The sequence below is a fragment of the Monodelphis domestica genome, chromosome 7 (assembly GCF_027887165.1).
Source record: "Monodelphis domestica isolate mMonDom1 chromosome 7, mMonDom1.pri, whole genome shotgun sequence".
Taxonomy (NCBI): Eukaryota; Metazoa; Chordata; class Mammalia; order Didelphimorphia; family Didelphidae; genus Monodelphis; species Monodelphis domestica.
The window spans coordinates 189,273,217-189,290,750 of record NC_077233.1 but is presented as its reverse complement, the minus strand read 5'-3'; the positions used below and the strand labels follow the sequence as shown (position 1 = coordinate 189,290,750).

Genomic DNA, 17,534 nt, shown 5'->3' with positions numbered 1-17,534 from the left:
GATAATTATTAAGGGCTGTTCTACCATCTTCTGTACTCTTCCTTATTCTCTTGGGTCACAGGACCCTTAGCAAACAGCAGGGAGTGTAGAGAACTCTATATTTCCCTGGTTCTGATGCTCAATTCTCTCCCCCTACTTTTCCTTGCAAGTTCCTATTTATATACTGACCTGTCTGGAAAAAGGGTCACAATGAGACCCATTTCAGAGAAGCAGTAATGAGCCTGGCCAATACAAACTTACTCCGGGAGCCTGTATTGGGCAAAAATTAAAATTTAAGGCAATATCAAGATTCAGACTTAATAAGCTTTGATGCTTTAACATTTTGAATTAGGCAGGACCCTAGTGAAAAGACGTGAAAAAGCCACCCAATCCTGTTACTAGAGAGTTTATCCCAGCAGCGATTCACTCTCAGAGAGCTTTATCCCTATTTTGGTTACAACTCTAGTTGTCCCTTGTGGTTCCTTTCTGGGTCTCTTATAGCTGTACTAATGTGGGCTCTGATATTTGGTCTAGGTTTGTGATTTTCTTGGATCTAGCTTTCAGCTTCCCGATCTTTTCCACAGCCTGCCAGATAGCCCCCCACTCCTCAGGCAGGTTCCTTTCAACATTTACAGCCCCTGCTGCCCACTTGACGCCCATTCAGCCAGAAATGCCCTTTGCAGGTTTGCGTGGCAGCTACAGGCTGGGTGACCCTCTGAGTGTGGCCAGGCTGTGACAGACGATGTACTCTGTCACCTGGCTCAGGGCACGTTATCTGGAGAGAGCTTCACTTCAGACACACGGTGCATCTTGGAAGAGAAGGCTCCCCAGGAGAATGGCCATCTCTCTCCCACAGGCTTCCTCGGTGACTTCTGAAAGGGAACCCCGGCCGGGCTCAAGGGCCCAAGGATTTGCTCTGATCTCACAATCCTGTTCAAGGCTATTTTTTTTTTAAAGGATAACCTCTTTGCTAGAGCTGTTTTCTATATTTGTGGAGTTGAATGTGGGTGGGTGACATTCTGAGCAGGCTTTTCAGATCTGTGTAGAATTACTGGTGTTCCAAGACCTGCTTGGATAATTACTTTTCTCCCTCCTTTGTGGGAAAGGCTAGAATAAATAAGGAAAAAATCAATAAGAGTGGCAGGAGTATGAGTTCAGTTTAGCTCAGGGCCAGGTAGACATATGTGAAGTGGCATTTTTATGAAGACTTCCATCCACATTTGCTGGTTGGATCAGTGAGTTATTGCTTGGTAATGGGCTTGGCGTTGGGATTTTGACTCCCACATTCTCTGTGGGGAGGGAGAACAGCCAGGCCCTCTGGAGCCTGGGTGGAGGTGTGGGGAACAGCAACCATCTGCTCTATTTCACCCAGGTTGGGTTTCCCAAACTTGGGTCACCTGACTGAAAGGTGTTTTTCTCGGTTTCAGTTTCCAACCATAACCATAACTTTACACCGGGAGGGGCTAAAGAGAAGTGTGCATCCGGACCTCGAGTCCCTCTGCGTGCTGGGGGCAGCAGGCGGGAGAGGCCTTTCCAAAGTGATATATGCTCATTTGTTTGCATTTTTATTATTTTTTTCCAGATGGATGATTGCACATCATCAAGTCTTGAGTCACATAACTATTTAGGCCACACACACATAGAGATGTTGCACAAGCCGTGCCCTGCCGGCTACAGCAAATGTACAAAGAGATTTTTACATGGGTTGAATTGGCAGACTGATTAAAATAAGTCACTGCACAGCGGAACACAGACGTGGGGTCCAGCCGACTCTCCCGATGGTTGGCTCGCTCTTGTTCCTCCCATCAGATCTGGCTGCTGAGACGGACACCCTCGTGGCAGCTTCTCTGGTGACCCCACTGGCAGAGTAGAAGGCCCCCATCAATCCTTTATCCCCTCCGACCGGCTCAGCCCTCTAGAATTCAGGCCCAGGAGAAGCGTGTAGATCAGCTCCCCTCAGCCTTGAGGGGTTCACCCCTATTGGGGTTGAGGCCAAGCGCAGACAAGGTGGTACCCAGAGAAAATGGCGGAAGGGGACCTGAGCTTTACTGAGAGACTTGGGCTGGGAAGAGATGACCCACAGAACACGGGAGCAGGGATTGGCCACTCCCGCGCTCCAACAACACTGAGGAAGATGCCCAACGGCCAGTGGCCCCAGGAGCTGCGTCCCCTCCTCCCCTTCTTCCCCGACCCAAGGAGTCCATAGTCTGGGGGGTTCCGTGACGGGGAAGATCAGTATCTTCCCACGGGGGAACGCAGGCTGGCATCTCAGAAGCCTACCGTCCGCCCAGGGCGTTGGCCAAGCCGCCCAGGGGAGGGCAAGGTGGGAAACAGGAGGTGGGGCAGTTCCTACGAGATAAGGGGCGTGGGACTAGTCCTATAAAGTGCTAAATTGTTAAAAATCACAATTGTACACACTCGGGGAACATGCCCCTCTCCCAGATTGTTTGCACAATGGGATTTATACATATATATATGTGTATATATATATATATATATAATCTGTATATATGTATACTTTTCTTTTAAAAAGACAGCTCTTTCCCAATGGTTGGATAAACTGCTATACATAACTCCTGTATTCAGCATGCGCGTGGGGAGGGCCATGCAACAGTGAGGGACTCCCTATTGCTACACTCTGTACATGACGGCTGGGCCCCACCATGCCCATGGCCCCAGAGGCAGAATCGGGCTTGCCTTCCATCCCTTCTGCCTTGGAAAGTTTTTGTTTCATTTGGCCCCGGTGAAATGGGGCCTTGACGAGGAGAGGGTGGAGGCGGCCCCAAGGCCACGGGAGAGCCCTCCGGGGGCTACATGACGTTGCACTGGGTGGCCCCACAGCAATCCTTAATGAGCGCGATGCCCGTCTTGGCCACCGTAGGCTTGGTAGGGGGAGGTTCTGCCTTCTTCTCTGCTGGAGAGCCTGTGGGAGCAGAGGAATGAACCCGAGATGTGCTGGCGGAGCGGCATCGCAGCCCCAGCTCCGCCCGTAACTCCCGCCTGCCCCGCGCCCAGCTAAAGCGACCCGTTTAACCAAACCTCTGAGTCACCGTCCCCACCCACCCAGAGGGTCCTTCGGGCAGTCCTGAGGAGTAAAGGAGTGTGGAAAGTCTTTAACAAGAGCTAAATGCTAGTAAAGAAAAAAAAATAAGTCCCGCTGTTAGCTCCTGGTCGTTTGCATGTTTAATGGCTCCGTGAGAGGGTGGGCTCCTCGAGGACACACTGCAGCGCGCCTTTTCTTTGTGCCCCACAGCTTAGCGCACTCTGCAGAAATGCTTTTGGCCGCCTGGCGGACACTGGATTTTAAGACTTTTCAGCCTTGCTAACGACCCCAAGGGGTAAATGCTGTCGCTCTGACTTTCCAGATGGAAACACTGAAGGGCAAAGAGGCTAGCTAAAGGCTTGCCTCAGAAACACCCAGCTAGTAAATGCCCAAGGCAGGATTGGAGCTCACCTTCCCAGCTCTGCGTCCAACACTCTGTGTTAACACCCAGCTCTGGGCTTGTAACTGGGGAGAGCAGGAGTCTGCAGATGGGACCCTGGGCTTTAATTAACCAACTTCACTCAATATCATTCCATTTTTCCCCATGCATGTTAAAAATGGGGATCATAATATTTATTCTACACAGGGCTTTGTGAGGAAAATACTTCATAAACCTGCTGCGATAGAAATGTGACTTGTTACCATCATTAATGGCCTCTCTCTCTGTCTCTCTCTTTCTCTGTCTCTCTGTTTCTCTCTCTCTCCCTCTCTCCTTCCTTTCCTCCCTTTCTCTTTATCTCTCTTTCCTGCCCTCTCTCTCTGTCCCTCCCTCTCTCTCTCCCTCTCCTTTTCCTTCTCTCTCCCTCTCTCCATCTCTCTCTCTCTCTCTCTCTCTCTCTCTCTCTCTCTCTCTCTCTCTCTCTCTCTCTGTGTGTGTGTGTGTGTCTGTCTCTTTCTGTCTCTCTGTCTCTGTTTCTCTCTATCTCCCTCTCTCCTTCCTTTCCTCCCTCTCTCTTTATCTCTCTCCCTCTCTTTCCTGCCCTCCCTCTCTCTCTGTCCCTCCCTCTCTCTCTCCCTCTCCTTCTCTGTCTCCCTCCCCCTCTCCCTTCCACCCTCCTCCTCCCTCATTCTCTTTTTCTCCCTCTTCCCCTCTACTCTTCTCTCCTGCTCATCACCAGTTCCCCTACATGAGATGACAGGGGGCAGGTTAGCCTTTGACTTTATCATTTTAACTTAACCTTTTCTTTCCATCGTAAATCAAGTCTAAATGTTGATTCAAGAGCCGGAAGAGCAGTAAGGGCTGACAGCCTAAGACAATTGCAGCTAGGTGACTTGTCCAGGAACCCAGGGCCTCCCAGTTCTAGGCACTGAGCCACCTAGCTGCTGTGTAGTCCTCTAGGGATCCACTTAGAGAGAAGGGTCTGGTATCTTTATGGAACCTTAGCCCTTCTCCAGCAGATGGACTCCTGGATCCTGCAGCCTGCTCAGAGAGCTCCTGAAGCCCTTAGCCTCAAACCCTATGTCCTTGCTTATGAGAACACATATCTTCATGGATGAAAACCAATGCCTGGACTACATCTAGAAGGGAACTTGAAGGTCTACTAGTCCCATCCCACATAAGGAAACTGAGGTCAAGAGAAATAAAATGACTCGCCCACTTGTTGGTCTTTCTGTCATTGGTGTCTCCCCACTCTAGTCCATCCTTTGTCAAAGTGATCCTTCTGAATTGCAGGTTTGACCATGCTGCCAGCCCTACTTGATAAACTTCAGTGGCTCCCTATCACTTCAGGACTAAATACAAAATCCTCAAGTGCTCAAAACCTTTATGACTTCCCACCTCCAATACTACCTTTCAAGTCTTCTTACACATTACACCCCCTCCCCATATGCTCTGCAATCTGGTCTCCTTCTGTTCCTTAAACAAGACAATCCATCTCCCAACTCCAGGTGTATTTTTAAAAGAATCTTTATTTTCTGTCCTAGTAATAACTCTAAGATAGAAGGCCAAGGCCTAGGCAAACAGTGCTAAGTGACCTGCCCAGGGTCACACAGCTAGAAGTATCTGAGGCAAAATTTGAACTGTGCTACCTAGCTGCCCCATTCCAGGCATATTTCACTGGCTGGCTCCTATGTGTGGAATATTTTCCCTTCTCAACTACCTCTTGGCTTCCCTGGCTTACTTCAGGTTCTAGCTATAATCTCAGCTTCTACAGGAAACCTGTCCCAAATCTCCTTAATTCTAGAGCCTTCCCTCTGTTGATAATCTCCAATCCATCATCTATATATATAATTTGTACACAGTTGCTGGCCTGTTGTCTACCCTCATTAGACTGAGTTTCTCAGAGAAGTAGGTGGTGGGACTATTTTTACCTTTCCTTACACCTCCAGTGCCCAGGTGCTTAATGACTATTTACTGCCTGACTAATTGCCCAAGGTAGCAGGTCTGGAATTCAAACTCGGGTCCTGTGACTCCGTATCCAAGGCTCCTTTTCCTGAACACTAGACAGACCAAGATATGTGTTGCCATGTCATGATTTTCTAGAGAGTATCTCACTTTGTTCATGTAATGTATTCTGACCTAAATGTAGAGCTTCTTCCATATTCCCAGCCCCTCTCCCATTCCCCCCCCCCCTTGGCAAAAAAAAAAAATTAGAATAAGACACTCACCGGCTGGAGATTTGGTTACTTTTTCTAGAGGTTTTAACTTGATTCTCAGAAATTCTGCCATTTCCTTGTCTTCTTCTTGTTCCCTGTTAGGACAGATGTGGAGAAAGAAGAGAAAAGGCCTATGAACTACGAAAGCATTAAAGAGTCTTTAAATCTATAATAAAAACTGGAAGAGGACAAAGTATAGTGGGAGAGGAATGTGAAGACATGACCCAAGGACTATCAAGTTTTACATGCCTGGGCAGAAATCTGACTGGGGCGCAGGGTAGAATTCCAAGGTCTATAGAACCCTCTCTACTGAGACCTGTGAATCAGGGTGAGTACAGTTTCCTGATCATTAAGTTTGAGATAAGCTCAACCATCTGGTTCCGTCTGACAAAGCGACATGTGACAAACTCTGCAAAGAGGTCCCCAACTATAAACTTATCAGCCCTGCAGTAATCTCAGACTGCATCCGGGGCTCTCTACACTGGGAAGCCCTCCAAGAACTGCTGAGTAAAGGTCTGATTGAGTTAGTTTCCAAACACAGAGCACCAGGGCAGACTGTGCCTTCTGAAGGCAGCCATCCCTTTGCAATGAAGTCCTTGTTGCTATGCTTACTGGCATATGGGACCAGAACTGGCTACCTCTCACCTTCAGGCTGCCTAAAGTACCACTGTTTCTCCAATGCTATGAGCCCAAGGATGTCCTCTACCCATTCACTCCATCATCTCCTCCTTTTGTTCCAGACATCTGGCCATCAGTCCTACCCACCGTCCCCACCCTGGAAAAGGACCCACCAGTTCAGATTTCTAGAGACCAAGCTGAGATCAGAGGGAAGAATTAACCCCTCTCAGTTCTGGAATTTTATCTGGGGCTGAAACTTCCTGATAGTGAATGAGTATGAATTCACCTCCCTCACTCTGTCTAGTCTGCCCATGACCATGCTCCATGTTTCCATCTAGTTTAGACATTTTGCCAGCTGTTCTGTCATCACCTATATCCTCTTCGTCCTCCTACCTCCAGGAGGAACAGAAATCAAACCCAAATTACCATTATTTCTGTAAAGGGCCTGATAACGGACTTCCCTAAGGCTCCATTTTACTATTCCTATGATTCTTCAGAACAAAACTTTTTCCCTTGGTCACTGCTCCCTTGGAAATGCTGTCTCATTGATAGAATGGAAGCTCCTTCAAGACAAGGACTGTCTCGCTTTTTAATCTGGGATCCCCAAATCTCCCATGGTGTTTGGCCCAGAACAGATGCTCAATCAACACTTTTCCATTCTCTTCCAAAGTGTTATAAAAACCCAAGCCTCCCAGGAAATAAAAACTAAATGCCAGATGACCAAGGAGAGGTTGGACTATCTGAGGATCATTTCCATTCCAGCCTTAAAAGATGGATCTGTTGAGAGGCACCTGCTCTGAGCCTCTGCCTTGCCCAAGTGGAACATAATAGGGATGATTATTGCAGGTTGGCCCCAGAATATCAACTTCAAAAGAATGACTCTTTGGGGGCCCCTTCAGTGATTTTTTTAGCAAGGGCTCCAATATTGGGTGGGTAGGTTACATGATGCTCTTGATGATTTTTTAAAACCCTTCCCTTCTTTCCTAAAATCAATATTGTGTATTGTTTCCAAGGCAGAAGAGCAGAAAGGGCTAAGCAATGGTAATCAAGTGGCTTGACCAGGATCACACAACTTGGAAGTGTCTGAGGTCAAATTTGAATCCAGGACCTCCAATCTCTGAGGCTAGATTTCAATCCATTGACCCACACAGCTGCCCCCTGCCCTTGATGATTTCAATGATGGGCATGACAAGGACAGCAGGATGAACAGTGTTCCTGGATCCAAGGATGTCTCGACTTGCTCCAAATTTTGTCTCCTCTGGAGACCTGATGCAGGGCCATCTGTTACTCTCACCGTAACCGTTCTACTTCAGCATCATCCACCAGGAAGTCTCTCTTTTGCACCAATTTGTGGATCTTTTGGATCAATTCATCTTCCCTCTGCTTTTGTAGTTTTGTTTTTTCTTTTTCTTAAAAGAGAGAAAGGGAAAAAGAAAGAAATTAATTAAAGTGCTACTTTGGCTCTTCAGAGGGCACTGACCACTAGACATTATATAATTGTAATGGTCACTCTAGGCTCTGAAGAAGAATCAGGAAAATGCACCTCCTTTCCTTCATTGCAGAAGTTGGGGTTTAGGGGAGTAGAATATTGCATATGATACTACAGACACAGCAATGTAGTGACTGATTTTTCTGAATCTCTTCTCTTTCTTTTTTTGCTGTTCAGTTTTGATTGGCTCTTCATGACCTATTTGAGGGCTTTCTTGGCAAAGATATTAGAGTGATTTGCCATTTTCTTCTACAGCTCATTTTACAGATGAAGAAACTAAGGCAAACATGGTTATATGACTTGCCCAAGGTCATACAGCTAGTAAGTGTCTTTGGCTGGACTTGAACTCATAAAGAAGAGTCTTCCTGGCTTTAGGCCTGGCACTCCCTCCATTGTGCCACCTAGCTGCCCCTTTCTCTTTTAATTTTTTGTTATAAAGAAGAGCTCACTAGATGTGAGACAGATGAGCAAGGTATTGGTGAAACCTGAAGTGGATGTGAAAACAAAAGGCATTGATTAGAGGAAGGCCAGGAGAGTCTCAGGCAGCACACTGTATCTCCAACTTAACTTAGATGAAACAGATACTATTGTCAATGTGAAGAGGGAGATCCATTTGATCCCGAGAGACCCAGATTAGTTGAATTCCTCCAATTCCTGCTTAAAGTAATAAAAATAACAACTGACATTTTATGGAGCTTTCAAGCAATCAGCATGCATTAGTTCATTCTTACCATGCCGATCATCCTAGAAACAGGTTTGGAACCATGCCCTTTGACTCAGTGATAAAATTAATGACTGTCTATCCCCCAAAATCAAAGACAGAAAAAAGGACTCATGCACAAAAAAATATTGAGAGCAACCTTTTTGTTGTAGCAAAGAACTGGAAATAAAGTAGGTGCCCATCTGTTGGAACACAACTAAATGAATGATGGCATATGAATATAATGGAATATTACTTTGCCATAAAAATAACAAAAGAGAATCTTGAGAGAATTTGTATCAACTGAAGAATGATGTGAGCATAATCAAAACAATTTACAAGACTACAAAAATGTAATGGAAAAACAAGTTTGAAAGATGGTAGAACTCTGGGCATTGACCAATCATGACTGATGATAAACCACATTTCCCACTGATTGGCAGAGGAGATGAACCAGAAGTGCAGAATAAGACATACATTTTTAGATGCAGCCAATATGTTTTATTTGTTTTAACTTGTCGGAGCAAGGGTGTCTACTGATTAGAGGAGGAAGAACTGGTGCCCTATGAAAGTGATGGGGAGGGGACGGGGGAGAAAAGTGAGCCAAAGAAATATAAAAGAAACAGATGGAAGGCCGATAGGGCACTCAGATGAAATTTTAAATTTTAAAAATGTTTTTAATATGTATATAGCACGATCTGTCAGGCACTGTGCTAAGCACCGTACAATTATTTCATTTTATCGTCATAATAACCCTGGAAGGCAGGTGCTATTATTATACCCATTTTTCAGATGAGGAAACTGGGATAAACTCAGGGGTCAAATAATTTGCCCAAGGTCACAAGACTAGTTAAGAGTCTTGGGTTCAAATAGGCTTTCCTAACTCAAGGCCTAGCACTCTACTGCTGTGCCACCCAACTGCCCATGAATGAACATTTATATTATAAATACCATGGTATTAAATATAATACACACTTAAAAATGTCAAGGAGGGAAGGAAGGCATTCCAAGAATGAGGAGCATCATGTGAACAGAGGCAGGAGATGGAATATGTTGCCTAAGAAAGAGCAAGCAAACTGATTTGTCTGGAGAGAAAAAGGGGCTGATATATTATATATATTTATATATGTATATATTATATATAAAATAATCTTGGAAACTAAGCTGGAGTCAGCCAGGTTATAAATGGCAAATGGAGGAATCTGTACTTTATCCTAGTGGTAATAGGGAGTTTGGGGGCATGTGAGGAACTTGGTAAGCTCTCTACTTGAGGAAATTCGTTTTGGAAGCTGTGTGTGTGGAAGCCCTAGATGGACTAGGGTGACGGGAGACAGGAGAGAGCAATCAGAAGACAATTGTAGTGGCAGAGAGGTGGTTTAGTGGATGGAGAGCTACGCCTGGAGATGGGAACTCCTGGGTTCAAATTTGAACCCACATATTTCCTAGTTATATGACCTTGGGTAAGTCTCGTAACCCCTTACTGCTTACTTAATATTGATTCTAAGATAGAAGGTAAGGATTCATTTTATTTTTTTAAGAGGGCAATTGCAGCAGTTCAGGTGAGAGGTGATGAGGACCTGGACTAGGGGCATGACCTTGTAAGAGAGTGGAGAAGAAGGGACAGATCTTTCACTGAGGGAGGATGATCACTGTGACTTGGAAACCCTCTGGACATGGGGAGTTAGGGGAAGGGGAAGAGACAGGAACTATAAAGAAGACTCCATTGTTGTGAAACTGGATGACTGCAAGGATAGCCGTGACCTGGATAGAGCTAAGGAAGTTAGGAAGAAGGGCGGGTTTGGGGAAAAAGATAGAGTTCCCTTTCAGACATATTGGATTTGTGATGTGTATGGGACATCTAGCTGGAGATACCCAGTAGGTAGTTGGAGAGATGGAGACAAGGGTGGGGGTGGGGGTAGGGGTGGAGGGGAGAGAGAGAGAGAGACAGAGAGAGACAGAGACAGAGAGAAAGAGAGACAGAGACAGACAGACAGAGACAGACAGACAGACAGACAGAGAGCGTAGGAATGGGAGGGGAGTCTTACTGTTGGCAAAGCTCTTTACAAATATTTCATTAGAGATTCACAGAAACTCAGTGAGTCAGGTATTATGAATGCTATTATTTCTATCTTACAAATGAAGGAACTGAGCCTCAGTGAGACTAAATGACTCACATTCTTTCAGCTAGTAAACATCAGAGTTCAGATTTGAACCCAGGAAAATCTTATCTTCCTGAATCCAAGCCCAGCATGCCACCCATTATGCCTAGCAAGTCAGTCAGCCAATAAGCATTTATTAAGCACCAGTTTGCTTAAAATTAAGTGTGCCATAATTAATAATGATTAAGTGTACTAGGCACTATGCTAAGCACTGGGAATACAAAGAAAGGCAAAAAGACAATCCTTGCCCTCAAGGAAATCACAGTCCAATGAGACAACATGTAAACATTCATGAACAGTCAAGTTACATATAGGGCAAATGAGAAGTAATCAACAGAGGGAGGGTACTAGAGTTAAGAGGGACTGGGAAGGCTTCCTGTAGAAGGTGGGATTTTAGCTGGGACTTGGATTTTAGGGAAGCCAGGAAATGGAGTCAAAGGAGGTAGAGCATTCTAGGCATGGGCAACAGTCAGTATATCATTTAGTATCCTCTTCCCTCTACACCATATCCTCTGGGAAGTAATGTGCAAATATACTTTGTCATTGGTAAAACACTGTATAAATGTAAAGGAGTATAATAAAATATGAATAAAACTGCTAGTTCTACATTTTGTCTCCGTTTTTCTTAGTTGGGTTCTTCCCCTCAGTTGTTTTATTTTGTATTTTTTTCTCATTTCTAATATAACTTTCCTTCTTTTGAATCTGGGATTGTCAACTTTGTTTCTCTATGATTGATGGAAAGTGCTCTCTCCTTCTCCATCTCTCTCTCTCTCCCTCTCTCCCTCTCTCCCTCTCTCCCTCTCCATCTCTCTCTCTCTCTCTCTCTCTCTCTCTCTCTCTCTCTCTCTCTCTCTCTCTCTCTCTCTCTCTCTCTCTCTCTCTGCCTTCCCACCCCCCCCTCCCATTCCCTCCTTCTTCCCCTTCCTTTGTCATTCTGTAAGGCAGAACAGAAATGGTTGATGACATGATGCTGGTGGGGTCAGGAAGCCATTCTGAAAGTGTTCCCCAGGGCTGTTTGGGTTATAGGCTGGATTGTGGTCTCCCACTCTAGACTTTAACAAGGAAAGGGAATAATTGTAGAATGTATATGCAAACGAAATGCACTTTACAAATATTGTTTCATCAGAAGAATGATCCCCATAGAAGGAAGAGAGAAAATAAAAGGAGGATGGAGACAAGCTTTTATTAATTGCCTACCATTTGCCAGGCACTGTGCTAAGCACTTTACAAATATTGTCTCATTTGAGCCTAATAAAAACTCTGAGAATTAGATGCTATTGTCCCCATTGTATAAGAGGAAACCAAGACCACCTTGACCAAGATCACATGGCTAGTAAATAAATGATGCAGGATTGGAACTCAATTCTTCTTGAATTTACTTCTATCCTTCTATCCACTTCATCACATAGCTGCCTAGAATAGGAGGGATAATTTTTCATTTTGAATGAAAAAGAAGAGGAACAGAATAGCTAAATGTACTCATTATGGATCTGTTTCAAGTTTCCAGACTTGCCCAAGTCCAGGCCAGATAGGTGAACCCATCCCTATCCTGTGGCCAGATCAAAAATAAAACACTGGAAAAGAGACCAAGGAATCACCAAGATAATGCAAAGAGAACTAAGAAAAGATTCAAAAAAGGAAGAGATGGGGAACACCATGAATCTCTAGGAATGATGACGAATGGTTGAAAAATGCTGCACTCCTCAATGAAGGGATTCAGGCATAGGCTTAGAAGAACAATGAAGTTTGGGATTGGTTTTTCTTGTGCCCTTCAGAGACTAACTCCGCAGAGTGGTCTTAAGTGACTGCAGCCAAAGGCATCTTCACATCGGCAGCTAAGGAGGAGGTAGGCTCTGCTTTGTCCCTGCCTTGGGAAACAGAATTTTCCTGTGATTTGGTGTATTTTTAACTTAATACTTTTATTGACACATTGCCAAGAGCTCTGATTTTCCTCTAACCTCAGCTAAATTCATCTAGGACCTGGTACAGCTCTGAAAATAGAAAGGGAGAACTCTTGGTGAGAAAATAAGGAGGTGGAGTAAAGATAAGGAGGAGGGTGCCTACTGAGTGCTCTGGTTTATTCAGGGAAGAAGCTGGGCTGAGAAAAAAATTGGCATCAGCTAGACTCTAGACCAAGGAGCCATGACCATGGGAGTGCTCACCCTCAAACAAGCATTACAGTAGCAGCATGGCAAATCTCTTGGCCTCTCCTTCTGGTTTCTCATCTATAATTGAAGAGGTTACTTTGTAGTGGAAAGAACATAGGGCTGGGGGTCAAAAGGCTTGGCTATGGTTTTGCCTCCTCTGCTACAAACTGTGATCTTAGGCAAGGCTCTTTTCTTCATTAGGGTGCAACTTCTTCATCTATAAATTAAAGGAGGTGTCACATGAGAATTACAAGCTGAGAAGGCCAAAGGGACCCTAGAAAGCAACCAACCCTACTCCTTGCCCCCCCCCCAAAATCAACTATCACAGACCCCTCATTTTATAGATGAGGAAATTAAGGTCAAGCAATTTGTTTAAATTAAATAAGTTAGCAGAGCTGAGATCTGAACCCAGGTCTTTGGAGTCTAAATCCAGTAGTTGAGGTAGAACTTGATGCAGCAGATACAGCCCTGAATTTGGAGACAGGAAAAGCTGTCTCCAAGAACATGGGTTAAAATACCACCCCTGACATTAGTCTTGCAACCATGAACAAGCCACTTAACTTCAGTGAGCCTCAGTTTACTTGTCTGTAAAATTAAGATAATTTTACCTGTTTCCCCATTCCCCACCCTTGAAAGATCATTGTAAGACTTGAATGGAATAATACACAGAAAGTGCTGTGTAAACCTTAAAGTGTTATACAAGGTATACTATTTTGGAACACCTTACGTCAGCTCTTCTATTGTACCATATGATTTGATGAAGTTTTTTTCTAGCATAAGAAGTCTGTATCTTAATGAGTATTACTCCTACAGAGCAAGGGAGAGAAGTCAGAATCATACTAGAAGGGTTATGTAGAAAGTTCTATAGCAGTGATGTCAAACCTATGGCACAGGTGCCAAATATGGCATGCAGAGCATTCTCTGGGGCCATGTGGCTCCACCCTCTCCTGCCTCCCAGTTTGTTACTAAAAAGGCAGAGGGACTCAGGTAGAGCTGCTCCCTTTCCCCCTCTCCACTGCACCTGATGCCATTTTTTCACATGACATACCCCTCTGCCCAGCAGCCCAATGGGAGTGCACAGAAGGTAAGGTGGGTGGCTCACAGGTGGCAGAGCTGGAGGGGAGCAGAGTGCTTAGGCCACTCCCCTCCCCCTCTCTATACTTGCTAAGGACATTCATCACTTCACCTGTCCCTCTACCCAGCAACCCAATGGAAGTGCTTCTCCCTCCTCTATGTGGGGTAAGGAGGGGGCCAGGGTGCAACCTGCACTTGGTAGTGGGGAGGGGCATAGTACATGATCTGGGGGATGAGGTGGGGGTGAGGCCTGGCACTCTATGTCTAAAAAGTTTGTCATCACTGATCTATAGAGAGTGCCAGTGGGGAAAGTATGTGGGCTAGAAGTATTTAATTGATACATGTTGCAGATGTCAGTCAGCCAGTCAACAACTATTTACTAAGGGGCAGTTAAGAAGTATAATGGATAGAGTGCCAGGCCTGGAGTTGGGAGGCCCTGGGTTAAAATCTGACTTTAGACATTTCCTACTTGTGTGACCCTGGGCAAGGCACTTACCCTGTTTACTTAGCCCTTGCCCCTTTGTCTTCAAGTTGTTACTAAGACAGAAAGTAAGGGTTATAAAACAGAATTTAAAAACAACAAGTATTTATTTACTAAGATCTTATTGTGTACCACATGTTTCACTAATCACTGGGGACACACAAAAAGCTAACACTAGACAGCAAGAAGGGAAGAATGGCCAGGTCTTCCAGGCTTAGTGAATCGGGGGGAGAACAGGCTTTTGGACCCCCCCCCCCACTCCACTCCAAGAATTTCTGAAACATCTGAACCGTTACCTGGAATGGCGACTAAATTCTGCAGCTCTTGTTTAAGGTCCATGATGTCCTTGCACAGTTGGATATCATCCATCCTGTACAAACAGCAAAGAGAGAGAGAGAGAAAGTCACACCTCAAGAGCAGAAGCAGGCTATTCCTCTCTGAAGCCTTGTCAGAATCTACCTTTGCCCCCCAGACTCCCATGATAATGGGATTTTGGCTACTCAAAAATTGCTGCCTCTAATGGCAGGGGCCTGAACCCATCACTTCATCCCTGCCTGATGAGGTGTTTGTTACCAAAGCCACCTGAGATACCCTTTTATTAAAAGAAAGGTGTAAAGGGAGTATAGACAATGAGGAAATATCACTAATCAACATGTATGCACCAAATGGTATAGCATCCAAATTTTTAATGGAGAAACTAGGAGAATTGAAGGAGGAAATAGACAGTAAAGCCATATTAGTGGGAGACTTGAACCAACCACTATCAAATTTAGATAAATCAAACCAAAAAATAAACAAGAAAGAGGTAAAAGAGGTGAATGAAATCTTAGAAAAATTAGAGTTAATAGACATATGGAGAAAAATAAATAGGGACAAAAAGGAAAACACCTTCTTTTCAGCACCACATGGCACATTCACAAAAATAGATCATACACTAGGTCACAGAAACATGGCACTCAAATGCAGAAAAGCAGAAATAATAAATGCAGCCTTTTCAGATCACAAGGCAATAAAAATATTGATCGATAAGGGTACATGGAGAGCCAAATCAAAAATTAATTGGAAATTAAATAATATGATACTCCAAAATCGGTTAGTTAGAGAAGAAATCATAGAAACAATTAATAATTTCGTTGAGGAAAATGACAATGGCGAGACATCCTTTCAAGCCTTATGGGATGCAGCCAAGGCAGTACTTAGAGGAAAATTCATATCCCTGAGTGCATATATTAGCAAATTAGGGAGGACAGAGATCAAGGAATTGGAAATGCAAATCAAAAAACTTGAGAAAGAACAAATTAAAAACCCCCAGAAGAAAACCAAACTAGAGATCCTAAAAATTAAGGGGTAAATTAATAAAATCGAAAGTGATAGAAATATTGAGCTAATAAACAAGATTAGAAGCTGGTACTTTGAAAAAAACAGACAAAATAGACAAGGTACTGGTCAATTTAATTAAAAAAAGGAAAGAAGAAAGGCAAATTAACAGCATCAAGGATGAAAAGGGGGATCTCACCTCCAATGAAGAGGAAATTAAGGCAATCATTAAAAACTACTTTGCCCAACTATATGGCAATAAATATACCTAGGTGATATGGATGAATACTTACAAAAAATAAATTGTCTAGACTAACAGAAGAAGAAATAGATTTCTTAAATAATCCCATATCAGAAAAAGAAATCCAAAAGGCCATCAAAGAACTTCCTAAGAAAAAATCCCCAGGGCCTGATGGATTCACCAGTGAATTCCTTCAAACATTCAAAGAACAGCTAACTCCAATACTATACAAACTATTTGACATAATAAGCACAGAGGGAGTTCTAACAAATTCCTTTTATGACACAAACATGGTACTAATTCCAAAGCCAGGCAGGCCAAAAACAGAGAAAGAAAATTATAGACCAATCTCCCTAATGAATATAGATGCAAAAATCTTAAATAGGATACTAGCAAAAAGACTCCAGCAAGTGATCAGAAGAATCATTCACCATGATCAAGTAGGATTTAGACCAGGGATGCAGGGCTGGTTCAATATTAGGAAAACCATTCACATAATTGACCACATCAACAAGCAAACCAACAAAAATCACATGATTATTTAAATAGATGCAGAAAAAGTCTTTGATAAAATACAACACCCATTCCTATTAAAAACACTGGAAAGCATAGGAATAGAAGGGCTGTTCCTAAAAATAATAAACAGTATATATCTAAAACCATCAACTAATATCATCTGCAATGGGGATAAACTAAATCCATTTCCATTAAGATCAGGAGTGAAACAAAGATGCCCATTATCACCTTTATTATTTGACATTGTATTAGAAACACTAGCAGTAGCAATTAGAGAAGAAAAAGAAATTGAAGGCATTAAAATAGGCAAGGAGGAGACCAAATTATCACTCTTTGCAGATGACATGATGGCCTACTTAAAGAATCCTAGAGATTCAACCAAAAAGCTAATCAAAATAATCAACAACTTTAGCAAAGTTGCAGGATACAAAATAAACCCACATAAGTCATCAGCATTTCTATATAATTTCCAACACAGCTCAGCAGCAAGAACTAGAAAGAGAAATCCCATTCAAAATTACCTTAGACAAAATAAAATACTTAGGAATCTATCTCCCAAGACAAACACAGGAACTATATGAACACAACTACAAAACACTCTCCACACAACTAAAACTAGACTTGAACAATTGGAAAAACATTAACTGCTCATGGGTAGGACGAGCCAATATAATAAAAATGACCATCCTACCCAAACTCATCTATCTATTTAGTGCCATACCCATGGAACTTCCAAAAATTTTTTTTACTGATTTAGAAAAAAACCATAACACAGTTCATTTGGAAGAACAAAAGATCAGGGATATCCAGGGAAATAATGAAAAAAAAAATACAAAGGAAGGGGGTTTTGCAGTCCCAGATCTCAGACTATATTATAAAGCAGCGGTCACCAAAACAATCTGGTACTGGCTAAGAGACAGAAAGGAGGATCAGTGGAATAGACTCGGGATAAGTGACCTCAGCAAGACAGTATATGACAAACCCAAAGATCCCAGCTTTTGGGACAAAAAGCCACTATTTGATAAAAACTGCTGGGAAAATTGGAGGACAGTGTGGGAAAGATTAGGTTTAGATCAACACCTCACACCCTACACCAAGATAAATTCAAAATGAGTGAATGACTTGAACATAAAGAAGGAAACTATAAGTAAATTAGGCGAACACAGAATAGTACA

The 17,534-nt window shown here is 43.4% G+C and overlaps 1 protein-coding gene across 2 annotated transcripts in view; it reads right to left on the bottom strand.

Annotated features, from left to right (window-relative positions):
- Nucleotides 1-1,531: 1,531 nt before the first annotated feature.
- Nucleotides 1,532-17,534, bottom strand: part of BMERB1 (bMERB domain containing 1) — a 142,692-nt gene continuing 126,689 nt past the window's right edge. For both annotated transcript variants that reach the window (XM_001366063.3, XM_056806190.1), the window contains exons 3-6: nt 14,582-14,655; nt 7,530-7,644; nt 5,630-5,712; nt 1,532-2,902 (exon numbers count right to left, since the gene is read on the bottom strand). In XM_001366063.3, the coding sequence (XP_001366100.1) occupies nt 2,790-2,902; nt 5,630-5,712; nt 7,530-7,644; nt 14,582-14,655 (385 nt within the window). In that variant the 3' untranslated portion in view covers nt 1,532-2,789. The remainder of the gene's footprint in view (nt 2,903-5,629; nt 5,713-7,529; nt 7,645-14,581; nt 14,656-17,534) is intronic.